This window comes from Dipodomys spectabilis, unplaced genomic scaffold (genome assembly GCF_019054845.1).
Source record: "Dipodomys spectabilis isolate Male_0828 unplaced genomic scaffold, ASM1905484v1 ptg000054l, whole genome shotgun sequence".
Taxonomy (NCBI): domain Eukaryota; kingdom Metazoa; phylum Chordata; class Mammalia; order Rodentia; family Heteromyidae; genus Dipodomys; species Dipodomys spectabilis.
Window position 1 is genome coordinate 18,289,969 of NW_024870731.1, and position 27,891 is coordinate 18,317,859.

A 27,891-nucleotide genomic window follows, 5' to 3' on the forward strand; every position below is an offset into this window, starting at 1 on the left:
GGATATGATTGGAAGTGTCATGGGGTGACTTATTTAAGGAACATAGTCCTGTCCTTCCCCGATTCACACTGACAGTAATAGACACACATTGCAAGCTAAATAGCAGCTCTGGGCTCCATGATGTGTTAAAGTTCCCTCCACCAAATGAGGTCCTTTGGCTTTAAATGATAGACCCCCATAGTTCCTCAGTTCCTCAGCCTGTCATGTGGTTTTTTCCTACCCCTCTCTGCTTTCAACAAAGCAGATAAGATATCAACACAATTAAAAGAGAAAAATAATCTGTCTGCTTTGCCGGTAGTGAATGCTTACAGAACACACACGGATACAGATACAATAGGCTGTAAATAATTTATATCCAGTAATTTTTTTTTTCAATCGGTAAATGAGGACACCCAAGGCGGAATGGCCGGCAGGACCCTTTTCCCTTCCCCCATTAAGATAACAAGATGAGTGGCAATGATTCACTTTGGGGTATTTTTGGAGCACTGCACGGCTAAAAATTAAAAATTAAAAGAAATAGTTTGGGTAAGCAAGCTCATAAAAGCCACTTGGAAATTGGAAATCACAAATTAATTCAGACTTCCTTCCGAGGGGTTTCCTGAAAGTGGTGTCTGCTTGGCTAGCAGGACACGTGTGTTCCTGGGGCCCCTGCATAGCATTTTCCCCAGGATCTATTCTGGTGTTCACCTAAGCCTTGTGTGAGGCTTCATGTACTTCCTAAAGATATTTTGTCTGTGCCACATAAAACCCAGATGGCACCGAAAACAAACAGGAATTCATACATCCCACCTGATGTCTTCCCTGTGCGGGTACGTGAAGACTACCAGGACTTGATGGCCCCTGGTTACATTGCTACCCCTGAGAGATTCAGCCACATGTTAGCAGTAAGAGGAATTGTCCTCCTCCACCCTAAGTCTGGGGAAAATGCTGTCCCTCAGAAAACTAAACCACTAAGATGTTTACAGAAGGTTGTTCAGTCTTTTGGTAGTTAAATGTAGTTGAGTCATGATTTATGGAAGTCTAGCTTGCTCGCTCTCTCTCTCTCTCACTCTCTCTTTTTTCCTACGCTGCCTGTGGTATCTCCTAATTATTCATTTGAGAAAATGCTAGATAAAAATAACTATCCTGAAGTGTGTGTGTGTTCCAAGGAAAAAGGACAACCACGTCCAGGAAAATTTTCAGCCCTGTTTGAGCTAAGGGAAATAACCCCAGTTCCACGCACAGGCAGACGCTTCAGGACTGAAGTGCTTCTGGATGGGTTAAGAACTATAAACACCCTCTAACCTCTGAGTTAGGGAAATGAGGATTATGTGTTTCCTGTTTCTGCAATTAGAAGGGGGGCTCACATTTGTATTCTGGGAGGCTGTGATTAGAAGATCAAAGCCAGCCCAGATTAAAAAAAAAAGTCTGTGATACTCTTATCTCCAATTAACCAGCAAAAAACCTGAAATAGAGGTGTGATTCAAGTGGTAGAGTGCCAACCTTGAGCAAAAATGCAAAGTGAGTGTGCAAAGCCCTGAGTTCAAATCCCATTACTGGCACACACATGTGCATCCATGTGCACGTGCATACACACACACACACACACACACACACACTCCTGGTGAATGTGCTTTCATGGGGTGATCATCCAAAGGGATTAAAACAAAACTAGAGTTTATCCCAAAGTTCCCAGGTCAGCTTTCCAGGTGCAGGGAGAGGACTAGACACCCCATTTTCTGACATTAGCTGTGACATCGGGACCACAATCTGTTAACAAGCCTGCCCTGGGTAGTGGAGAGCTTGTGAAGCCAGGTGGAGAAGTGGCCACCATGGAAAAGAGTGTAATTTTGATACAGGAAATGGAAGAAGAACAGGACAGCTTTTCACTCAAGATAGATGTGTCTTCTGTCTAAAGCCAGCAATTTTAGAAAATGAAGCTAAGAGTTTAAAAATAAGGGCTCTGTCAGGGAAAATAAAACAGGTCCCCCTACATCCATTAGGCTGCCTTTAATTGAAAACTGGAGAACAATCTAACTAATTGGCAGGTACCTCTTTTATTACTAGGGCTGTTTGGCCCTTCTCTCCAGTGTAAAAGGCTGCTACTCCTGTTATGGATGGATCAGGTATGAAGTTGAAAAGCAGAGACGAAGACTTAAAAAATAATTTTATGTATTCTGCTAAATTTTGTCTTACAAGCCAGGATCAGAACTTGTAAAATGGAAGGTCTTGGAAATAGTAGCTCCAAGGTTGTATTTTTATATAGCATAGTGCTTAGGTAGAAGCTATAACATGCTAATTGCAGGCAAGTTCATGTTGTTTAAAAGAACTTTACCTTTTGCATTAGGGACCTATTTGATTTCAAACCTTGGCACCCTGCTGACATAATAGAGCTACTCTAATTTGAAAGATCAAGAAAGAGGAGCATGCCGGTGAAATTTGAACCTATCTTTTGCTAATTTGGAGTAAGAGAGAAGGGAAGTTGAAATAAATCATTAAATTAGCTTGGCTGCCTGAATTTATATTAGGGTTTTTTACTGCTCAAAATATAACTTCTGTTTCCTTTTCCTTATACTTAAAGACTGGGTGGTTGTTAAAGGATTGAATTTAGGTTTTGTTGCGGCTCTTGCTTTTCCTTCCTTCTACTTGGAATATCCATACTATAAGGTTGTGTTTTAATCATAAGAATTGCATGAACATGTATGAAAATAAAACAATGAACCCTTGAGGGGATGGGGAGAACAATGGGAGGGGTAACATTAAGACATATTGTAGAATTGAAACCTTTTGTACAACTACTTAAGGATAATGTTAAGCCTGGTGCTGGTAGCTCAGTCCTGTAATTCTAGCCGCACAGGAGGCTGACATCTAAGGATCATTGGCCAGCCCAAAAGGAAAAGACTGTGAGACTTTTATCTCCAATTAACCAACAATAAAGCCAGAAGAGGAAGGGGAAACACAGACATGGTGGGACAAAAGATGGACCATCTCAGCAGTGAAACCCACTAGACACTGTGTTGGAAATGAACTCTACAATTTGGGAGGGAGGGATATCAGGGAAAACTGGGAGAGAATGATGGAAGGGGTGACAATGTTCAAAAGGAAATGTACTCACTACCTGACTCATGTAACTATAATCCTACATCATCTTTACAAAAAACAAAACAAAACAGTTTTTTTTAAAGTAGAGCAACTTTAGAGTGGTAGAGCACTAGCCTTGAACAAAAAGCTGAAGGATGGCATATAGGACCCTAGCTCAAGCCCCAATACACACACACACACACACACACACACACACACACACACACACACACACACACACACACACACACACACACACACACACACACACTGTGTACATGCTATTAGCAAAGGCAGTATGATCCATTCCTGCCGGCAATGGTCACACAGTACATTCATTGCAATTTTGTAGCGTGTGTTAACTCAGGATGTGTGGCTGGGCAGACATGAGCTGAAGGACAAGGCCAGGAAAGACTTTGCAGCCGGGATATTTTGTGTATGCCAGGGCACTGAGCACTGAGAGATGGCTTTACATTTGAGAGGCCTGCATGAGTCTGATGAGCCAAAGGCAGGGGCAGCTTCGAGGGGCAGGCAGCTTGATTTTGTTGATCACGTCAGTGTCCAAAGGTTATGATTTGGAATGATGCTCTTAGTCCTGTGACACTGCATCCTGGAGTCATCCTGGCTTTTCCATACAAGGACTTAATCCATTTAGAAACCTGGGGCTCAAGCTGTATGATTTTCTTCCCACTAAACTTGGTGAGATTTTACTCAAAACAGAGCGGTTTCTATGTCGAGGAGTGGTATGAAGAGAGGTTCTGAAGTATGGACAAGGTTCCACAGTTTCCATCTTATAAATCCTATTGTTTTCCAGTTACCAGACTTTTGCAGCCCTAAGTGTAGAGGTCTGCCTTTCACATCCTCCCTGACTCCTTCCTTCTCATTTCAGGCTCACGATGGAATCCCACATAAAATAAAGGGGAAAAAAATCCAGTTAGAAAATCCCACATGGGCCAGAAAAGAAAAAAAATTCAACTTTAAAAAGAAATCCCATCAAATAGTGCACAAACATTTTTTTCCCTGTGCTAATTTAGGCCTTTAATGTCATAAAACAATGCAAGCACATCATAATTATTGGTGTCTGTGAGAGGCCTTTGAATTATGCGCTGTGCAGAATTGGCATGGTGATGGGGTGCTGTAGTGAAGCGGGTGTTAGGCTAGAGCTCAGTCCTGGCTTTGTGGATGGCAAATATTGTTGCATACCAGACTTCTAAGAGAGATTTTTAAACTTCATGCTCTTTGGCAAAGTGTTTTAAGTTTATGTGAGCATGTTTTGACTCTCCTTCCTTCTGCTTACCTCTTTCTTTTCTGCATTTAAGTACAGATGGGGATCTTTCATTTGGGTCCAGGTGAGATTTAGTAATTAACGTACAAAGCAACAGGGGTCTGCTAAGTTCCGGGCTGTGGTTAAGAAGCTATTTTGGTACATTTTTGTCTGTAAAAGAACTGAGAGTTAAGAACTTCAAACTCATTGGCTTCTTTCCCTGTTATATTTAGAGTAATCCTGACAATAAATTGGTAACTATGGGTTTCACTGTGGAAGGGCACAAAATAACTGACCCAAGTAATCTAGAAAACAGATGTCTTCAGTTGGTTTAAAGTCCATTCTCAAGACCAAAATTAAAGAAAGGTAGGTGCAGCCCAAAGAAATCTTCCATTTTAGAGGCTTTTCATCCTATTCATGGTTTTTCTCCTATATCATCTTAACCCAAACCCTTGAGAAGAAGTGGAAATGGTCCTGAAATGGCATTTTTATAAAAATCTAACCTGCTGCAAAGGAATTTTTTGAAGATCAATTAATTATTCAACCTCATATTCTTCTTCACCTTTTTAAAAAAGTCATAGTGCATTTCTGTGGCTGCCAGGATGAACTTCTGATGCTTCCTGAAATGGTGCCTAGGGTGTGTGTGTGTGTGTGTGTGTGTGTGTGTGTGTGTGTTTCTTAGGGAGGAAAGTTTAGCCAATTGTGAAAAAAAAGTCCTATTTTAGCCAATTGTGAAGAAAGTCCTCTTTTGCTCCTCTTACTACTCCACCCTCTCTCGGTCCCTTGGTTTGGAAAGTAAGCCCAGCAGCAAAAAAGAAAATACCTGCTGAAAGGTTTTCCTTTCTGGCTCTTGCTGAGACAGTGGAATTTCTCAGATATCCTGTGGAGAGGAAGTCACAATGGCGACTACTTAATTCCCTTGATTCGAATTCTTTAAGCAGCCTTAAGATGATCCCTAGATGAGGAGAGACGTGCCCTCTTTAAGCATCCATAGCTCCATGAAGGAAGAAACCTACAGATTGACTATGGTCAGGACTAGCTGTGTAACTTGCAGCATCCTGTGTAACATACAAATGCTTATCGCTTGTTCAGAAATAACTCAGCATTTCAAGACAGAGATGTAGGCCAAGAGCCATCGGCCAGACACAGGTCTCTTCTCTGTGTGGGGCCATGTGAGGCTTCCAAGGCCCAGACACTCAGCCTTGCCCAAAGACAAACCTCTTCACCTTTTGAAAACAAATGGTTTCATACTTGCCTTAAAAAAAAACAACCACCACCACCAAAAACTCTCTTCCTGAAAGTTTTGCTTTGAGATGTCTGATCAGGCAACATGTTGGATTCAGGGCCTATGAATTAGAATGGGATTATGCCAATCAGTCTTGTCTGAGACTTTATTAAACAAAATTATTTTATCCAAGGTCATGCTTGGGAATATAAAAAGACTGTTCTTCCCCCACCTAAATTAAATGATATTTTATCCAGTTGAATAATCTGTCTTACTGTCCACTTCCAGTTTGCATTAGCCAGTAGAATTTCTTCCCTGGATCATGTTCCTCTAGATAAAGAACATTGAGAGCCAAATGTGTTGGCTTTGTGCCCTTCCTGGGGCATTGCAGACTGTCCAAGTTTAGACCTTAATCTCGGATGATGTGAGTGCAGGTTTGCAATTGGGAGCCTGGACTACCTTCTCATCGACATTCCCAGGGACTTTTAATTAATTGAGGATTAAAGGGATTGAGAACTATGGCTTCTGGGTCTAACAGGGGTGGTGCTGTCAGCGGTTCACCTGACAAAGTCCAGGGAAATGCCCTAATAATCGTCTTCCGGAGAGATTGGTTGTCACTAAGACAAATGGGTCCACTCCCCCTAACCCCCTCCACCCCCAATCTATGATCACTGCTTTCTTTAGATGCATCTTTTAGGCTTCTTACAAAGTATGTGTTTTCTAACCTGAGCAAGGAGAGGTGTCCCTAGTACATATTCAGTCATGTACAGCAAGAGAGAACAAAGATCACCTTGCAAGTTAGCAGCAAGAGATGCAGACCTTGTCAAAACCATGGCTGTTGTAAATTAAAGCACTGCAGTCTTTCCTGCCATTGCTCATTCAGCCACACTGAGTCCTGAAGGGAATTTATTTCTCTTTTTTTCAACAACAACAACAAAAATAGACAACTCTGAGCCTCTAGCCTTTGGGACAGCTTGGTTTTCTTTGGGGTGTGGATCTTAGATTGTTCCTCTCTGTGATGGCCCTTCCTAGGCTTGATTTGTTCAGTATTCTGCCTGAGCAGAATATTGCTAGATGAGAGGGACACTTTCCATCACAGGAACCGTAGGCTGTTTTTCTACTTTCTCCCTCCCTCTCACCCATTGTCTTTCAGTGGGGTGAAAAGGTCTTCACTGTTCTCTCTCTCCCCCTGGTCCCAATCTTGCTATTTATAACTTTTTTAGACATTGTCACGCATAGACTTCCACTCATGGAGGGTGTTTTTTGTTTGTTTAAGGCAACACATTTCCTGGTCTCCAAACTGTGTTTCCCAAAGACACTATAATGGGGTTATTCCAACAATTACCTCCTGCTGGCAGCATCTCTGCTTCTGGCTGGAACTGGGAAGCCAGCCTTCTGCGCTGGCCCTGGGACACCAGAACTGTGGTTTTGCTGGCCAGTGAATGAGTCTGAGGCCATCACCTGGTTACTTTCTGATTCAGATGGACTTAGAATCTTTTTTTTTTAACATACATAGTGGACAAAAGTTCCAATGAAGTCCATAACAATTTTAAATTGTGGTTTATTTAAATCAAAAGAGGTGCATTTGTTCACATGCATGGTGGAGAAAAAGTATTGCACACAGGAACAATTCATCATTTACGCAGCAATTTTCTATGTGCAAATAAATTCATAGCTCTTTGGTAATAACCCGGCAACAGTTGGAGTTTGCAGATGACAGGTTAGGAACCGATGGCCTATGTTAACCCATTTTTGTCTAAAAATAGACTGCCTGTTTAAAAAATTAAAAAAAAATACATGGAGGAAAGCAATCTTTTCTTTCAGTAACCAAGGCAAGAAAGAACTAAGTAAGATCTCCTCGCTTTCACTCCCTTCTTTAATCTGGAAGGAGAAATTACCTTTTCTGAACTTAACATAGAATAGACCAAACTTGGGTCACATAGGCCTGCTTCCCACACTGCTTTTGGAGTAAATTTCTCTTCACTCAATGTCTCCTGTAATGATGGTGCCAAATTGCCTTCATCTGAAAAAAAAAAAAAAAAGGTTTTATTTAGTGCCTTTCTTGAATTCACACCTTAAACCTAATGTAAATTAAGCCTCAAATAATGTACACCAAGGCTAAGAACCAGCTTCCATGAAGAACAATGCAATATGAATCTTCACCAGCAATGGAATGATTAGGAATGAGTCAGTGTTAGCTCATAGCAAGGACTTGAAGCTGCTCTCTTGCCCAGACCACTAGCCTCATAGGCTATTCAATATCTATTTGTATGGTGCCTCGATCTTAGTATCCATTTAAAAATGTGTTAACTAACTTTCCTGATGAAGCAATTCCCTAAGCAATCTTGACAGAATAGAATGCTGGCCCTGACTTTTCTTGCATAGAAGAGTGAAGCGCTTCTCTGGTGAATGCTTGGTGTGCTTCAAGATCCCTCCAGTTTGAATATCAACCTTTCTTCCAGCATTCACACCTCCATCTTCCTGGATTACCAGCCATCCCCTGTGTTGGTTTCCCATAAAAGTTCCCCTGGGGAAAAGCCGTTATTCAGATCCTACTACTTTATTGGAGCTGAGAACAAATGCTGATCCCTTTCCATTCATTTGAATTCCTTTGACCTACATTTACTCAGCAAATATTTTGTATGTGCATACTACATGCCAAATAGTACACCGGACCTTACTTTTTATTTTTTGCTTCCAGTCAAGTTCTAACATTACAGTTTGGTGGCATCTATTTTGATGTACCCACTTGTCTTCCTTTTTTAGACATTGAGAGATGACAGGGACTATGCGTTATACACCGTTATGTACAGAGACAGTCTTCTACATCATTTCGTATGAAGTCTTACATATACATTGTTATGTATAGAGAAAGTCCCTTTCTCCCCAAGAAATCCTAATACCCACTCTAATTAATTGGTATCAAGCCAACAAATCAATAAATAAATAGGTAAATATAGAGATGGCTTTAGGACCCATGAGGTTGCCACCCACAAGAACATGTATTGTTCAGAAATTCAGAATACTGTTCTATCCTATTTGGGGATGTATGTGGGAATTAACTCAAAAGAAAAGAAGAAGTGGCACTCAGTAGTCACTATGTTGAAAATGAACTATACAACTTGTGGGTAGGGACAGGAGGGAAAAACTGGGAAAGAGCAGGGGAAAGGGTGACATTGTCTTTACCTGACTTATGTAAACTGTAACGCCTCTGTATATCACCTTTATAATAAAACTAAAAATAAAAAACGTAAAAGATAGCAAAAAAATTAAACAGACGAGGTTTTGCTAATAACAATAGCTACTGTTCATTGGGCACATGTTATGTAGCAGGCATTGTGCTAATATTTTGCATTCCTTCCTTCCGTGGGTAGACACCATAATCCCCTGTATAGGTAGGTACTTATGTAATCCTTTTTCATTTTTGGAGATGAGGACACTCAGCCAAGGTCACCCAAGTGGCATATAATGCAAATCCACACATACTGAACTAAAGCCTACTTCTTAATTCTAGAACAGTTTTCAAGCAACAAAAATCACCCTCTCTGGAAAACAAGGGAGACTATAACAAATGATAGCATCTATAACTAGGGAAGGGACATGGGACAGGATGTGTGGATAGGGAGAAATCTACAGCAATGGTTCAGAACTAGCAGAGAAGAGCGGGTGGTCCAACTGAATCCCGTATCAAAACAAGAAGATGGCAGGAAGATGAGGTACTTTCTCCAAGTCCTTCGGTGACGGAAGCTTAAGGACCCATCAAGAGAATTAGGAATATTGGGTATTTATGTATGAGAGAATGATAAGAAACAGTTGTTTTCTTTTAAATTAGTACTGTTTCTGCACTGGAGTTAATAGTTGATGGGTTGAAGCAATGATACTTTAGACCTTCAGGATGAGACAGAAGTATTCTTGAACAGGTGATGAGCTTACTATGATTACTGTTTATGCATAAACAAAATGGCTCTAATATACATATGGCCTTCTTCATAATATGAAGGATCCCCTACCCCATTTTTGGTAGGACTCCAGCTCGTAGAAAGATTAGATGAACATTAGGAAAGAAAGGTTAGACAATATATGGTTAGAAAATACTTAGTGTGTGATCCAAATCTATCTTCTTGATCTGGTCGTTAGTGTAAATTTTATTGCCATCTTTGACTATCACAAATAGCAGCTGTCATGGTTAGTATGAGATAAGTCATAATTAACTACCAAAAGTCTTACTTACCCAACAGAACTAATGATTGAATAAAAGAAATCAAGACTAGAAAAAAATAAGAAATTATGGTTGACATCAGAAATCAGAGTGAATCTGCACAAGTCATGGTTAGCAGTGGAAATCCGCACTGACATATTTGATTATGACTAGTGTTAGAAAATAGAAAAACTGAGGGCTGGGAAGGTGGCTCAGTGATAGAGCACTTGCCTTGCATGCATGAGGCCCTGGGTTCAGTTCCTCAGCACCACATACGCAAAAAGAAAAAAGCCGGAAGTGGCGCTGTGGCTTAAGTGGTAGAGCACTAGCCTTGAGCTGAAGAGCTGAGGGACAGCGCCTAGGCCCAGAGTTCAGGCCCCACGACTGGACCCAAAAAAAAGAAAAGAAAAGAAAATAGAAAAACTACCACTGAGCTACATCCTCAGCCCTAGTGTCTGCTCTGATACAACCCAGATCAGTGAGTCTTCCACTAATCCAGATAAATTGTATGGCTCACTTTCTTAAGCACAGATAATACCATCCTCAAGGAATACATTTAATATTTTAATAATGTTTCAAAGAACAAAAGTATAGTGAATCTAGAACTGTGTAACATAGGCTCTGGTTATAGTGAGGACTTCCTTGTTCATTCATTCAATCAACAATTATTGAATATCCACTATGTATCAATATCTACTACTATTTCTGTTCAAACCCAAGAATACTTAGCTGGTGTAAATAAGTATATTTTTATTAAGTTGAAAAATCAAAATACTTTCTAATCTGTTTGTGAGTAGCTACTGTATTCGATTTTCACCTCATCCAAACCACTGTTTTCATTCCAAGGAGGCTCGGGGGAGCCATACTGGAATTGCCTACGAGTCATGGTGGATCCAACCGACTTATTTGCTATAGTCCATGGGAGCTAACGTCCCTGACCAAACTTCCCCCCTGGCAGAGGGACATAGATACTTGCATGAAAGAGGGCACTATGTCATCATAAAAATGAAATTCACAATGCTTGGTGGGCTTTCCTGGCCATGACACAGCCACAGACAGGCTGGTGTTCCTCATGTTCTCATGACACTTGTCAAGCAGACATGACTGCTGTCTACCTATTCTGACTGTCATCCTCAAGCAGGTATAATTCTCAATGAAAGGCAAGATTCCAACACGTCCCGCATTTGTGTGCTCAAATCAATCAAAGAAGGTTCCTTGGCGAGGGCACTTCAAAGAAGCTCTTGGAACTTAGAGAAAAGGAAGTTCCAGGAAACATAAAAGAGTAGAATTGTGGTGTCAGCAGTCTGAGACATGACATTATGAAATCAGATCCAATGAGGCCAGGAGGCCTTGGGACAGTCCTGAATCATCAGTACCAGACTCGAAGCCCTAGATACCCATGTGAGGCCCCTCCTACAGGTGCTTTGATGGCTCAGATCTAAGATCTGAGGTCATACCATCTCTTGTTGGTGTTCTTTAAATCCAGGCTGGTCTAGAAAACTACTATTCTTTGCCAGTTCAGGTGGAAGGTCTCTCTCTTCTTCATCTTCAACCCTTCATTACCTTTTCCTTGGCCATGTTCTTGGCCCATTAAAAACCCTTCACTGTCAAGCCATCCCAACTCACGCCTCCCTGGTATGTTGGCACACTGGGAATCCCAGAAATTCACAGCTGGAAAGGACTTTTTAAATCTGTGGTTTAGGAGATGAGCATGCTTAGCTGCACAGGGCTGTCACTGTCTTCAGGCCTGGCAGTGGGTATTGAGGAGGCTGCCTCTCAGGGGTTCAACCTCACTCAAGCCAACGCTGACTCTTCCTTCCTTTGCCTTAAATTTGTTCCTCCAATGGGTCCAACTCCTTCTTCTTTGCACGCTCACTCTTTGAGGTCCTCTTTCTGTCCATCCATATATGTCAGAATCTGCCCTCCTTTGGCATGTACTTGTCAAGCTTGGTGTTATAGACAAGACATGGATTAATGTTTCTCAACAGATGAGGTCTCCAATTCCAGGTCAGTCACATCTGAAGCTTTACATGACTGAGTCACATGTGAGAAACATGCCTGTCTTCTCAGAATTCCTCAAAGAGAAATTCTCAAGTCAGCATGGGTGGGTCTCCTATATTTGCTTAGCTCTCATACCTTCTGTAGATCCCCTGTACACTGAGAGGGAAATAACTTGTGAGCCTTCTGTTATTTGATTTTCTTCTGTTTATGACCCTTGCAGGCTTTCCAATTTAGCCAGAAATTCAAGGTTTCCATGTTAAATAATGTTAAAAGTAAAGGGACAAGTTGCCCTATCGAATAAATAGTAAACCAATAGTAAATAAAATTTAACTTCATTAAATTAAACTACTTAATTCAATTAAATATTAAATATAATTTAACGAATGGGGCTATTCCTATACCCACCCCCTCTCTCACCCCCTACCCCCATACATACAGGATTCTCGAAGCAGATGGAAAAACAGTTTATGTAATGAGTCACAGTGGCAAAGAGGAGGAGGAAGAGGATTCATATGACGCCAACCTGTAAGGCTCAGAGGGCATTTCTGTTTACCCAACCCTGTGTATAAAAATACCTCCCAGTATGTATTTTAGTCAGCAAGTATTCTACCTTGGTGGAAATGATTTACTGAAACTTAGACCTTCTCCTGAAACCCAGCCAGAAATCTGATTTAGAAAACCAAGAAGTCCTATTTAGTTTCTGCCATCATTGTTACTCAACTACCCTGGCTGGGTAATTAGTGACCTATGAAGTCCTTTCCTTCTCTCTCTTCTTTTATATGAGCATCATGAGCTAGTTGCTGGGTTTTTTTTTTCTCTCAGCTCTATGGTCTCTCCCTAAGAATCTGCTGAATTGAATATTCTTTTTAATAAACACAGGGGTCACCTTTGTCCAAGCCTCACTTTCACATGCACAGAAAACATGATTTTCCATCGTGTCTGAGCTTCTTGGCAGAGAAACACTGCACGCTTCTGTAAATCAAGTGTGCACATCTGGAGGAGGAACGTGGCCTATAGGACCTCTTTGCTGAGAAGGATGTGTGTTAAGGTGACCATTTTGCACATGCACTGTTTAGGTTTCATGGTGCTTATAACCTGTTTTTTTTTTTTTTCAATTCTGAGCATATTTATAGCTCCAGAGGTATAAAATTCAATGGTATTTCCTGGAAAATGTGTGTGTGTGTGTGTGTAATATGTGACAGAAATTGCAACCTTAAACCAGATTTCCAGGCACTTACTGTTGAATGATGCCAGTAAAAATATGTTTATTTAGACACTAGAAGCCTAGGGTGCCCACATAAGCATCCTAAACAATGTGCCTTAAAAGAGCTTTCTTGGTTTATGTGCTGGGGCTTTGAATACTGTTAGTCCTGGCTCCTACAGTGTTGATGTACTACAGGGAAAGCCTGTAGGCTCCCCACTAAGCTGGGGAGACTAATTCTCTTCTCAATACTTTCAGTTGTGTGTCTCCTATATTCAAGAGACTTTTTTCTGTGTAGGCATAAGTTATATCACAACTCATCAGATGCAAGACCTTGCTCAGAGAAACAGAGAGGTTTCTGAGAGGGACATTAAAAAGGAACAAAGGAGCAGATATGTCCTTTACCCTTCACTGTTTATTCCTTTGGGATTCAACAAGCTTCACTCAATTATCTATTGACTGTAAAACTGTACGGTAGAAACAGGTGGGTAAAGAAAATACTGAGGACCCTTGCTTTAGGAGTCTAAAGTTTGATTTATTTTACAAAGATCAGCATAAATCATTTCTTTTGTCAAAAAGCGTAAAAAGCTAAAAAAGTATCCAGCAAGTATATGTCAAACTTTAACTCATTAATGTAGGAAATAGTAGATGACAAAGCTGATTTATGGGTGATATAAGATAGATAGACAGACAGACAGAGAGAGAGAGAGAGAGAAAGAGAGAGAGAGAGAGAGAGAGAGAGAGAGAGAGAGAGATAATAAAGTAGATAGATTTATATAAGCTAGATGGAAAATTTAAGTATATATAGATGTATAGGTAGATTCATAGATGATACATACATAGATACATAGAGTAAAAGGAAACAAGAAAGCTCGAATAAGATTGCAAAGTTAAATGCAAAGGTAGTTAATGTTCTACAAGGCAATAAAACAATCTTTTCACCTACCACTAGACAAAGAAAATTCAAATAAGTGACCAGTATTCTACAATATTTCTAGAGTCTGAATAAAGAGTAAGTAAAGAGTGAGTCAATGTTACATTCTCCAAGATTGTCAGATGACCCACAGGTGGGCTTCTCAGACAGTGCTGTGTGATAGTGCTGCTTAGTAGAACTTTCTGCACCAATGAAAATATTCTGCATGTGAGCTGTGCAGGAGAGTAGCCACTGGCTACATGTGCCTGTTGAGTATTTGAAATGGGGATACTGTAACCAAGGAAATGAATCATTTCATTTGGGTTTTCATTGATTTTTTTTAACTTCAAAAGTTTCATGTGACTACTGGCTATCTCATTGGATAGTGAAACTCTGAAATGCCATTAAATGGCAAGATACTTATTTTTCTGCTTTGTTGTCAGGCTGGGACCAATCCCCACCCCCCCCCCCCCCCCAGCATTGGATAAATGTTTACACTTTTTGGATTAAACTATATTTCAGAGGTTATGATGGGAGCTAAGTATGTCAAGGAACGTGGAGATGATTCCTTGGAAAGGTCCAATAATTGTGCAAAACAAATAATTTCTTTTTGAATCCTTTTTTTCTTTTTCTCCTTGTCTGTTGTGGGGCTTGAATTCTGGGCCTGGGTGGTGTCCCTCAGCTCTTCAGCTCAAGGCTAGCGCTCCACCACTTGAGCCACAGAGCCACTTCCAAATAATTTCTTTTTGATGCAATGTTTCATTGAGTTTCTTGGTAGTGGATTCACCAGAAATTGTTCTTGCTAGCCAAATTGTTGGTTAGGCCTAGCCTATTTGGAAGGATCCTTGTTCTACCTGGTGTTTTCCAATGGTATACATTGTCCTTTAACCAGACAGTAATAGTCACATCTAGTTTTGATTTAAAGGGGCTCCAGGGTATGCCACAAAGGGAGCGCTATTAATATTTCACAAAGATTTTAGGTTTTCATAAGTCAATGTTTCTGCCTTCCCCTCTTTGTTAACTCTAAAAGCAAGCATCCTCAAAAAGGCTGTTTTTGATTTCTCACGAAGCTCTGTTGTTTTACATAACTTGCTCATATTCTTGTTTGCTTGCAGGGCTTTTTCCGTAGAAGTATTCAGAAGAACATGATTTACACTTGTCACCGAGATAAGAACTGTGTTATTAATAAAGTCACCAGGAACCGATGCCAGTACTGTCGACTCCAGAAGTGCTTTGAAGTGGGAATGTCCAAAGAATGTAAGTGGAATGTGAAAAGAAAAAAATCTCTGTTTGCCTTATCTATAAATATATTTGCTCAGCTTCCAAAATCAAATCCTGAAGGATATCAGCGTGTGAAAAATCAGACCTTCACTAAAGACGTACTGTGAAGGGTGGGTGTAAACAGAGATGGCACTCACATGGAATGACTTGGGAGGTTTTCCAATAAAACTTGAGTGGCAGTTGTTGAAAAGACAGGAGTTTGATGTTGTGGATGGTGATTTGTATTCCCAACTAGTTATTGATTCACTGTGTGCCCCAGAGTCCTAGTAACTCAGACCCATTACACAGCCACTTGAGACCATCTCAACAGTAGGAATAAGCATCTTCATCACAGAGGATACAAATGAGACAAAAAACAGAACTAGAACAGAAGTACTAGTTTTCCTTCCTCCTTTTTTTTTAATTGGAGGAATCATCTATCATTTGTTTAATTTATTTTTATTTTATTATCTGCCAGTACTGCAGCTTGAACTCAGCACCTGTCCTTGAGCTTTTTTACTCAAGACTGGTACACTACCACTTGAGTCAGGTCTCTTCTTCTGGCTCTTTGCTGGTTAATTGGAGTTAAGAATCTCACAGACTCTCATCCTGGGCTGGCTTTGAACCTCGGTCCTTAGATCTCAGCCTCCCGAGTAGCTAGGATTACAGGCATGAGATACTCACATCTAGCTATGACTTTTATTTTAGAAGAACCATTTTTGAAATTTGGAAGCTTCGTATTTTTGCAACTTCACTTATCATTTTGCTTCCAAGTAACTGATTCTACATAATGGTACATTTTATTAAGGGACAAGGGAACATTTTTAATAAATTAAAAACCAGTGATTGGTCCATTAACATCTGATCATGGGGACCTGAAATACACATGCATAATGTAGACAGAATATATGCACCACAATGTGTGTGTGTGTGTGTGTGTGTGTGTGTGTGTGTGTGTGTGAGAGAGACTTTTATTCTCTTGGCTTCTTTCATGTAAGGAATAGAAAAGAGACAGGTGGAATGTTTAGTGAAGAAAACATGTGAGAAATCCTGCGGCTGCATGCAGGAAAAAACTAATGGGATTACTCCTGTTTTCACTCATCCTGTCACTTGGGAGCTCAGTGAAAGCCCACAGCGTATGTGAGCCACTAGGTGAGGTGCTAGACAGGGACTCTGAAGATGCCAGAGACATGGCTAATTCTTCCACCAGCATGGGCAGAGCCAAGCAATCCTGGCTACAATGAGTTTAGGCATTTATGTCATGAATCAAAGGTTCCTGGATTTTAAAGCTGAACATTGCAGTCTGGGAAGAAGACTGAGGGAAGAGGAGAAGCCGCTGCACTGAGTTCTCAGCTGTGACTGGCTGGCCTGCTGGGCTTGCTATTTAAGAATCCAGAGGCTATGTTTTAACGTAGCCATCTTTCCTAGTTGTTCTTTAAGAGTCCCTTAACCTCTCCTTAACTATGTTTGCTCAGCTTTTCATTTGGTTTTACGCCCCTTGGCTTTCTGCACTCCAGAGCTTGTGTTGAGTCAGTCAGCTCATACTATTCAATCTGTTCTCTGTCCTGGACACAGTGGTCATTTCTCTGTATGAGTAGCTAACCTAGGCCAGTCTAATACGCGGTGATTCAGACTATGCTGTTCCAATGCATGTGAACAGAGGTGCAAATAGGCAGGAGTACCCCTAGTAGTTGTCCTTTGATCCCAGGGGAAGTCAGCTATAGCACCAGGCAGGCACAGTGGATGGAAAAGTAGAAAGATAGAAAACAGACCTTATCTGATGACATCATTAAATGTCAAAAACAACCTCTTGTGAACCCTCTGCCTCAAGGTCGTTTGGTTAAATTTGCTGAGATGTATACATTAATGCCTCTGGAGTTGGGAATACTTGTCCATGAATGAGAATGGACTAGGTTACCTATCAGCTAGGGAAGTATCCTGACATGGACCTTTCCCTTCTAGACAATTTTAACTGCAGATTATGGGCACTTGACCATAATTCCCTCAATGGAATTTGATCTCTCCAAACTTTCGAGTTAGTCAATTACTTGTAATCGATAAATGTGGAACTAGGAAGCTAATATTCAATTATCTCAGGGCCTAAATCCAACCCTTGATGTGTGGAGCTTTGTGACCTGAAACCACCAGATTATTTACACATGTGGTCCTCCCAGGATGATCAGCTACAGCTCCATTTTGGTCTGGTAGTCTGTACATGTGGATGGCACACTGCATTGCTGTGGGGGAATTTCAGTTCACAGGGAAATTATAAATGAGTAAGCCAGATGTCAACGAAGAGAAAATCAGTACTTTTGCCTTTATTTTTGTGTGGGCCGAAAACCCATTTCCTGCTTACATTACTTAAAGCCCATATCCTGCCTCTCTATAAAAACTGGCAGCCTGGTTGGCAATTAAAAGAAATAATAATAATGTTTACACACACAGGAAAACTCTAGCTTCAACCCACAAGGAACTTATCACCTTAATTAGATTTAAAAATACAGAAATATGAAGAAAATGGGATCATTATATCCGAGTACATAAAAACAAATATGTTTTTCTTAAAAGGAAATTGAAGGGGGAAATAAACACTTACAGTGTAGGAATTGAGTCTAATAGAACAGTTTTTTAAAAATGGAAACAGAAAGCAGGCAAGTGAGAACCAGTAACTGATTCTACCCAGGCAGATGCAACTGAAAGGAATCCAAGCTGCTCGTGGAATGTTAGGCCTGAAAAAAGATCTTGGAGATGGGTTTCAATCACCTCTCATTTGATATGCAACACCAGCACCCAGAAAGATGAACCTGCTGGGCCAGCAATCCCTTACTAGCTAATGACAGAACTAAGTCTCCAATTCAGGTATGTTGCTTCTTCTCACACTGCTTTCCCTGAACAAGCAAAGTTAGCAAAGTTCACACTCAATTCCAGCCATAGCACTTGTCAGTTCATTGGTATATCAACCCCAGCTGAAAGTGACTTAAGGTTCAAAAACAATGGCAGTGTATAACTGAAAAGTCCATAGTAACAGAGCTAGACCCAAAGGCACATGTTTGTTTTCAGGGGGACATTTCTCTTCACCTCTCATTGTTACTTGTTACTGTATTTGACTTCCTTCTTAGGACAGCTTTTCCTGTGCCTGACCAAGATGGCAGCCAGTAACAACTCAAGGTCTACTCAGCAAAAAAACAAAAACAAAAACAGGTGCTTAGATCATTCCATCAAAACTGAGATGGATTCTCATTGGCCTAACTTGGCTCACACTGCTTTGTCTAGGGATGGAATATTGGCATGGGCTAGGTGTGTACCATGCATCATTAAGGTTGACCCCACCCAAAGCATATGGTCCAGGAAGTGTCATTTATCCCCCCAACCCCCACCACACACAAAGGGGAACCAGAAAAGTAAGAGACAAGGCAAGGATGTGGCTTTTTGCTGATCAATAGGCGATAGATTATTGAAGATTGGCCTGCCATGTCTGGCTCCTAACCTTGATCCTCAGACCTCAACCTCCTGACTAGCTAGGACTATGAGTGTGAGTTACCACTGCTAGCTCTGTAGTGACTGCTTTTAATTCTTGTGTTGACCTTCAACATATCCCAAGGAGAAAGATTCTTCACCCCCAACCTCTCAACCCCTTCCTCTGTTCTTGGCAAATGTGGAAATTGAGATTTACCTTCCTCAGGATAACACAGTCCATAAAGGGGCATTGCTAGAGTTTAGAACAAGTGATTATAAAGTCTAGATTCCAACTGAAATGCTGCATGCCATAAAAGGCAGCTTTTAAAACCCTGAATTACTTTTCCAACTCTATTTTATTGCCAGTGGTTAATAAAACAATAACTGCACTCCTTGCTCTAAATTAGAGATGTATTCCCTAGAAAATCATGAGCAAATTTAATTCTTATAGATCAAATTTGATTTTAAATGTGTAAGGGGACTTACTAGTAAAAGAAATCCTTTAATGTAGGCAACTAGAAAAGTATTGTTAATTCTATGCTTTTCTGTCTGTGTAAATGTGAGTGGATAGACCATAGATTTTACCCAGAGGTTAGCAAAGCCCAAGAAACCTTTTTGTTGCTGAGTTCAGTCAGGGTATGAAAGTTGAAGGTGGAAAAAAAATGACTTTCAGCAACATGCTAAAAGTGGTACAAAAACATATGAAGAAGCAGAGAAGAAAAACCAAACAACTCTAAGTTGAGTGATAACGCTTGTAACAATAGCATAACCCATGGTGCTTGTAACAATGCCAGCAAAGGAAGGTCCTAGCAAAGCCCCAAATCAAAACAAGACATAGAAAAGAGAGACAGGGGAGGTGAGGAAGGCATCACATTTGGGACTGTGAAAGAGAAGTCCAGATGAACTCCTGTCATAGTTAATTGTCCATGGTATGTAAGGAGGTTTAGGTGTTGCCTAGAACCTAAGGGGAAGGTGGCCCTAGTTAGTGGTCAATACACAGCCAGCTAGAGAATAGGGCAAAGCCTCAAGCCAAGAGTAGCAACCTGTGGGGTTGTTTTTTGTTTGTTGTTTGTTTGAAGGGCTGGCCCTTTAAAATGGCTCTGACAGTATTGAACATGTTTTTGGCTTTGTGGACCATGTGATCTCTGACATCATAATACAAAAGCAAATGTGGGAAATAGATTGACTGACCAGTTAGGTTCTACTGTCTTAAAATGGGCAAAGGACTGAGTTTGACCCACTATACTATTATTTCACCTTCTTTCGCCTTTCAATGGGTCACCCAGAGCCCATGTAAGCTACATAGGTGGCTCTACCATCTTATCCTGGGCTTATCTCCTATCAGTAGACACCAAGCTTTCCACCACACTGACTGGTGAACCTCACACATAGGTTGGAACCCATTACCTCCCCCTGCATCTCAACTCCAGTGCCTAGTGTGATGTCCAGTCCTCAGTTCCCAATCCAAGACATGAGTATCTATTTCCCCCATGTTCCCACAAGACTTTGAGACAAGCCTATAGTACTATAGTGTCATTCTTCCCACACCAGTAAGTCTCCCTAGGTTATTTGTAAACTCCTAAAATATAATTTCTCTGCCTTTTGGCTAAGATCAAATACTATGCATCCTTCAAAGGCAAGGATCATGTCTACCTCGCCTTGTCTTCAAGAACTTGGCACAAGACTTGGCTCACTGAAGTTAGATTGCTCAAGTGGTTAAGTGGCCATTTGAAAAATAATATTTCCTTTTATCTTTTCCTTTCCTTCTCTTCTCTTCCTCTCTTTTTCATTCTCTTTTTTGTTTTCTTGAGATAGGATCTTGCCACACCGACCAGGCTGGCCTGGAACTCACAGTGCTCTTACTTCAACCTCCCAAGTGTTGGGATTACAGGCATGTGTCACTATGTCTGGGTTATATGGCCATTTTTAATGGTTTTTTATTGTAAAAATACTGTACAGAGGGGTTACAGTTACATGAGTAAGGTAATGAGTACATTTCCTATCGAGCATTGTTACCCTTTCCTTTGACTTCCTTTCCCTCCTCTCCTCCCCAAGTCCTTCCTCCCCTCCCCCAAGTTATAAAGTTCATTTTTAACATAGTGTCTTGTACATCTCACTGTTACAATGAGTCAACCTGTATCCTTATTTCAGCATTTTATTATTTCCCTTCCCTTCCCCAAATTAGAAAAATGTATATACAAGATGCAGAGCACCAACATCAAATACAGTGAAAACAGGCGTTATACCATGGGGGAAGAACATACAAAAGAAACAAAAAAACCCTACATAGTACATGTTAAATATGTTAAAAACAATAGCAAGCAAGAAAAATAACACTTGTGTCCCTATCTTGGGGTTCATTTCATTTATCATCTTATATGGTCATATGTACATAGCTTTTGATCTTTTCTGCGTGTCCTAGACTTATACTACTTATTGCAAATAAGGGAAACCACGGGACCTATGTTTCTTTGGGCCTGGCTTACTTCACTTATAATTTTTTCTAAGTCTTTCCATTTCCTTACAAATGGGGTTATGTCATTCTTCCTGATGGAAGCATAGAATTCCATTGTATAAATATGCCACATTTTCTTGATCCATTCATCTACTGAGGGGCATCTGGGTTGGTTCCATATCTTAGCTATGGTAAATAATGCTGCGATAAACATAGTTGTGCTGGTAGCTTTAATATAGCCTTGTTTGTGATGGTTCAGGTAAATGCCCAAAAGTGGGATTGCTGGGTCATAGGGGAGCTCTATGTGGAATCTTTTGAGGAACCTCTATACTGCTTTATATGGCCATTTTTTAAAAAAGACATTCAAACTCAGGTCTTCCCTGGCTTTACTTTCCAAAAAATTGTCAGACATAAAATAATTCTGAGCTATTCAGTCACTTCTTAGAGCCCCAGAACAAGTTTTTCAACTTCTTTGGACTGTTTTTTTTTTCTACCTGGATGAGAGGAACATTAGTATCAACTAACAGCACAGGTCTGACATGAGAACTGATGCTTTTAATCCTGTTTAGACAACAGCATTTCCACAAACTGCTTCCTCTTTCCAATTCCCTTCCCCTAAAGACATTAGACCCAGTCAAATAAAATTGAGTGTAGCAGCCACCTTTGTGTGACTATGAGAGGCAAAAACCTAAGAAAGACAAGGACAGGTGGAAAGATGCTGGGTTTGGAGCTCACCTTCTCTGAACCTTGGCTATCAGGTTGCTCAATGACAAAAGAAAGCCCTGAGATAGGTCCAGAGGTCCAGAACCCAGGTCAGATTCATGACTTGGTATTGTAAGATTAGTAGTGGAATCTGAGTGTTCTGATATTTGACTAGGTTCCCATGAGCCTCTGGCTTCCAGATTGGGAACCTCTCACCCTATGTCTGGAACAAAGACATTGTGGAAATTACCCACCCTTGTTCTGCTATTCTTTTTCTTTTTTTTTTTTTTGAAAACCACTCATCATTGATTGACAGAGGGAATCTCTAGGTATTGCGTTTTGAGGTTATGCTTTTGTGGCCCATGATCTGGAGTGTGGATAAAGCATGTCTTCGATTTTGTTTGAGATTGCTGTTTAATGTTTATAGGCATTTTTTTGTTCTATGACAGTTTCCTATTTGGAGAACAGAGCAATTGAATAATCTCTGAATTTAGGAGTCCCTAAGCGCTCGTTGACACCCTCTCATTTGGGGCGTGTTGAGCTTAAAAACAGCTTCTTATAAAGTCTCTAAATTCCGATTTATACTTCTAACATGAATGTCCCCATGGGTGGGTTCAGTGGACTGAATATGCTTTGTACAGACACTTAGCTGCTTTCACCAGCCAGCTTTGTTGCTCTGGGCTTGTCTCATCCTCCAGCAGTGTTAAACCTACATGAAAACAAACTTCCTGGACTAAAGATACTTAACCTCAGTTAAAAGCACCTTTGCCAGTGAACCGCTTATATTGATGTGCTCATTGGCTCACCCCTGGATTTTACTGGCTTAATAACAAGGGTATTCATGCTGTAAGTTGCCCGGTGTACTTGGGAAATTACATAAAAATCATCATCAGGACTTATAATGTCTTTCTAATTTTAGTTTATTTCTTCATTTGTTCCCTTGTTACAGCTCAGCGTCTTACGACCTTTCTGAGCTTCGCCATGATCGTTTTACTCTGCCCAGCAGAGATGTGCCATTCACCCTCACCTTCTTCTTGTGATTCATGACACACAAATTCCCCTAAGAGTAATCAAAAGGCTGGAAACTTTATATTTGTATACCCAAAATGTCTTAGAAGTTGGAAAATAAAATCTGCTACCCCTTTGCACTTGCCAAATATTAATGCCTTCATTACTGTTAATTAGTATTAATATTAATATTAATGCCCAAGAGATACAAACACTAATTCTGTTAGAATATCATCAGCCCAGTCATGTCAGCACTACCATGGGGTTTGGGGCCCATTAACACTTAGACTGCAAAGGAAGTATTGAAATTCCTTCAGCCTTACTAATGTGTTTCTCCCCTGCTGCCTGTCTCCTGGACAGGGGGCACACAGTACAATACAGTATAGTACAGTATAGTATAGTGTAGTATAGTGTAGTCTTACCTTAGAAAAAGGAATTCCCATTATGCAACAATACAGAACAAGAGGAAAAGAACAAAGGGCTTTGAAGTTAGCCTGAACTGGGTTCAAATCTGGCCCAGTGACCTAGCTGCCAGTTGCCAGTTGCCTAATTTTGCTTCAAGTGGAATGAGCTACCTTGTAGCATGGGGTTTATCCCAGCAATCTCGCTGGTGTACGCTGCGGTTTGGACCTCATAAGGATAACATGTTGAATACTGCATTTGGCACATAGTAGGCACTAAGAAACCACACTGTTCCCTTGGCTCCTTCTCTGGTGGTTACTGTGCTGCCGTAACTGCTGGCATCGTTTTGTGTTACTAGAATAACTCTAGTCTTCATGGTGCTTGAAGAGAAAAGTAAAGGAGGGTGCCTGTGTTCACTTAGGATCCTGTATAACGTCACAGGGGAGAGGGGCAGCCCCGAATATTATGTCAAGCCATTAAAAATAACACGTGGGAGCACAGGTTCTAAAATAACCATCTCAATTGGCTACTGTAAGCTAGGAGGTCGTTGGCTCCTTTGCCCAGCGTTGCCGAGACCTGTGTAATCAGAGAATGGGAGAGGATCCTGGTATCATGGAACCCAACTCCAGGGGGAAAATTGAACTAGGGTGTCAGAAAGGACACCTGGCTTCTTCCTGCATCCATCCAAGGTTCCCCAGGGAAGGCTACACCTGCCACACCACAATGGAGGCCAAGCCTCCTCCATCCCAACATCCCTACTTCTTGGCTTATTCGGGTCCATTCCCTCTCTCCTCAGGACTCCTGCCTTTTCTACCATTCTGTGGTCTCTTTCCTCCCAACTGAATATGATCCACCCTTTGGCTTCTTTTACTAGGACTGCTTCAGTAGTCAGCCATGTGAAAAGAAAGCCAGGGAAGACAGCAATGATACTCTGAGAGATACAATCACAAAATGTGCTATCAGTGGCATAAATCTCTCAAGACTTGGGGTCATCTAGTGTGACAGGTAGGACAAGCAGGTGTGAGTCCCAGTTTTCTGAGATTCAAAGAGGTCAAGTGACCTGCCTACTTCCACACTGCTGGGTTATATCCAGGGATCTTAAGTCCAATTCCTAGAATCCTTTCATGTGAACTTTGCTTCTCTAATGATGATGTTCTTGGCTGTAAATTTAGTGTTTTTTTTTTCAGCATCTTTACCCATATATGCTCCCAAATTAAGAATATATAATTTGATTTTATATGTACATCTACACGTTTCCTGGAATATTCCCCTACCTGTCTATGTGATTTGATTTTATATGTAAAACTACTATTTTCCTGGCATATTCTCCTGACCACAGACTCTGTACACAGTAATATGGAGCATAATCTTAGACCATATTGAACTTGGCACAGAACGGCAGCAAGCCATCTTGTGATAAAACTCTCTTTTCAAATACTCATTTAGACATTTTATTACCAGTAAGAAAATCACATGGAGGCCACGACATCCCTAATTAATAGGTCTCTGATCTTCTCTGATACTTAGATAAGACTGACTTATTTGGGAACTTGGCAAACTTTTTCTTAAATGTCCAGACAGGATGGGGAGGTGTGGCTCAAATGGTAGAACAGCAGCCTTGAGTGAAAAAGCCAAGGGAAGAGAGTGAGGTCCTTAGATCAAGATCCCTGTACCAGCACAAAATGGCCAGACAGTTAATATTTTAGATTATGCAAGGCTTTGGAGTGTTCATTACAATTATCCTGCAGCATGAATTAGTCACGGTTGCATTTGATTTCATTTCAGTAAAACTTGTATTTACAAAAATGAGCAGTTGATCTGAAAATTCTGGGGGTTTTCCTTGCTATTGGTGATCAATATAAATATAAAAATAGTAAGGAAAACCCTTTAGAGTAGTATGAAGAAACTTTAAGCATAAGCATTCTAAACTTGAAGCATGCATGACAATAAACCTTAAGCAAACATCATATAATAATAATGTCAATTGAAATAAAATCATAGTAGCGGTGATTATGTGAAAAGCCACTGTGGTAGAATGGAGAAGTCTGATGTTTGAGAAGCCCAGATTCTCTGTTCGCTTGTCAGCAGTTCTTGTGTCATACAGAGGCAGGCCTCACCTCCAGAGACTATAGCAGAGTACCAGTCTTGCTGCATTTCCCTAAAACTTAATGATGAACAATGGAGTCTTGCTTCTCTTGAATCCTCAGGATTCGGTCCAGTCCCGATCAAACAAATGTGTGCAGCTTGAGTTCAGATCATAGCCCCTACTCACCTCTGTGTGCCCTTGGTATTGGTGCCCAGCCTCCCTGTCTGTATGAGAGTACTGCTTCATGTGACTGTTCTGAGGACAGGAATCAATGGTGGCGAAGCACAGCACTTAGTGTGGCTCCCGGCACAGACCTTCCTGCCATGGTGCAAGGCCCTTGACCTACACCAGGCACTGAACTCCATCATCCTAGGTCCTTAGTAACCATGCAGTACAACTAATGCTCCTTCTGACCCAATGCCCATTGACTCAAAACAAGAAGTACTCCAGCATTAGAAAATGTCCCTGTGGGGCTCAAATCTACACTCACAGAGCAAAGTGATAGGGAGATGGACCAGGCACATGGCTTTGATGCTGAGTCAGAGGGTTCAATGTGGGGACTTTCATTGTTGACAGAATCAGTTACAAATGGCTCCGCGTGGGCAGAGCCCAGCCCAGCTGTTCCTCCGGATGCCCGGATGCTCATGTCTTGTCACGCTCCTCCTAGGCACTATGAAACAGCCACTAAAAACCACTCAGTATGCCTGTCACGTGGCACAGCCTGGAGGTGACCTTCCCTGCTCTCCTTCCCCACTCCTCCAGGTCACCTCCATCCCAACACTTCACTAACAGCAGCCAATATGTGGGGGTCACTGTCACCTGTCCACAGTGGGATGGAATCTCTGTTAACCTGGCTTTTAGACATCATCAAACTTGCTCGTGAGTTCAGGAGACTCTGTGTGTGTGTGTGTGTGTGTGTGTGTGTGTGTGTGTGTGTGTGTGTGTGTCTTTCTGTCTATGTCTGTCTCTGTGTGTGCTGAAACAAATAAGGCTTACACCACACAGATTCTCAGCCCTGGCCATCAACACCTGAAAGGCAAGAACAGTTTTTTTATTTGGTTCTTCACCTGTCATAGCCCAGTGTCTAGAACTTGATAGATCCTTCTGGAATGCTTGGAGACAAGCTCTACTTGAGGACTAGAGGTTCTCCATCAGGAGCTTTTGTTTGACTTTTTCATGAGTTAGAGATTGGGATGCCATGGACTTAGAAGCAAAATGCAGGTTCAAGACAACTTTAGGTTCCATGGATGAGATCATTTCGATCTTTGGTCTTTTCTTCTTAGTTTGCACTATATAAATAACAGTATGTTATCCTTTGGTGAAATGGTACCCAGTGTTTGTTCCATGGAGGGTGTACTAAAAGAGAAAGTTTTTCTCCAAAGAGTATCAGACACAAATAATTCAACACATCTAGCATTTGTTTAGGTGCAGACTAGTTTCTAAAAAGAAAATAGCACTGACTAAATTCAGATACACCAAAGACAGGTGACTGGCAGTTTCCGAAAGGAAGAGAAGGAGAAACCAAATAGCAAGCCCATAAGGAAAAGGAAACATCTCACATTCTTGGCTGGAAATATTCTCTGTTTTCATCTTGAGCTATTTCTCATTCTGCTTTAAATAGACATTGATAAAACCTCAGTGCCCAAAGACAATCCCCAGTGCTGAGAGTTGGCTGAATAAATATGCAAGTGCTTCTAAAATAGCTGGCAGAAAGCCCTTTGTTTGGAAACAAATGTTTCCGTGAAAATAGTAACTGCAAAGTCCTCCTGCAGCCCCTGTGTTCTGGGGCGATGAACATGGCCCTTTAAGTACCTTCTCCCAGTGACAGCAATTCTCGGGAGGGTGGCTACCTAAATTGCTCAATAAATCCATGCACTGAGCACAGTCTGGAATTTGCTCTTCCTGGAGTGAGATCGAGCACTTAACCCCTGTCTCTTCTCCCTCTGCCATTGCAAAATATTAACCATCTCAGCTTGGTTGTTTCTCTCATTCTTTGGCTTTTATAGCTGGAAAACAGTTGAGCAATTTTGAGGAACTAGATGAATGTAGAGTGGCATCTTTTAGTATCAGAACCAAAGGAAACATATACACTATTTCCTAAAGATGGCTCTAACACTGCATTTTACCTACATAAATATGTCCACGATATAGAAACAAAATTCTAAGTGTGTGTGTGTGTGTGTGTGCGTATGTATGTGCACGCACACGTGCACGCACGCTGGTACTAGACTTGAATTCAGGGCCTGGTCACTGTCTCTTTGCTTTTCCACTCAAGGCTGGCACTCTATCACTTGAGCCCCAACTCTACTTTAGTAGTCAATTGGAGATAAGATTCTCACAGACTTTCTTGCCCATGCAGACTTTGAACTGTGATCCTCTGATCTTAGCCTCCTGAATAGGATTTCAGATGTAAGCCAAGGACACCTGGCTGACTGCTTTGTTTTTAAAATGATTTTAGGAGAGAAACGCCATGCTGATGTTGGAAAATGCAAATCTTTCATTTTTCTTAAGGGGAAAGGGGAAGTTATAGTATCCGTAAGTATGATTTCTCCAAAGTATGTTGATTCAGCCACATTGCTTAAATCTTAACATAGAGCTAAACAGTTGTGCTGCCATTTCAAGATGAAACCATTTAGAAGCAGGACATGCTATGGCACTTC

At 41.0% G+C, this 27,891-nt stretch overlaps 1 protein-coding gene across 1 annotated transcript in view; it reads left to right on the top strand.

The window, feature by feature from the left end:
• Nucleotides 1-27,891, top strand: part of Rarb (retinoic acid receptor beta) — a 147,191-nt gene that overhangs the window by 57,953 nt on the left and 61,347 nt on the right. The window contains exon 3 of the mRNA XM_042680073.1: nucleotides 14,978-15,119. Coding sequence (XP_042536007.1) covers nucleotides 14,978-15,119 — 142 coding nt within the window. The remainder of the gene's footprint in view (nucleotides 1-14,977; nucleotides 15,120-27,891) is intronic.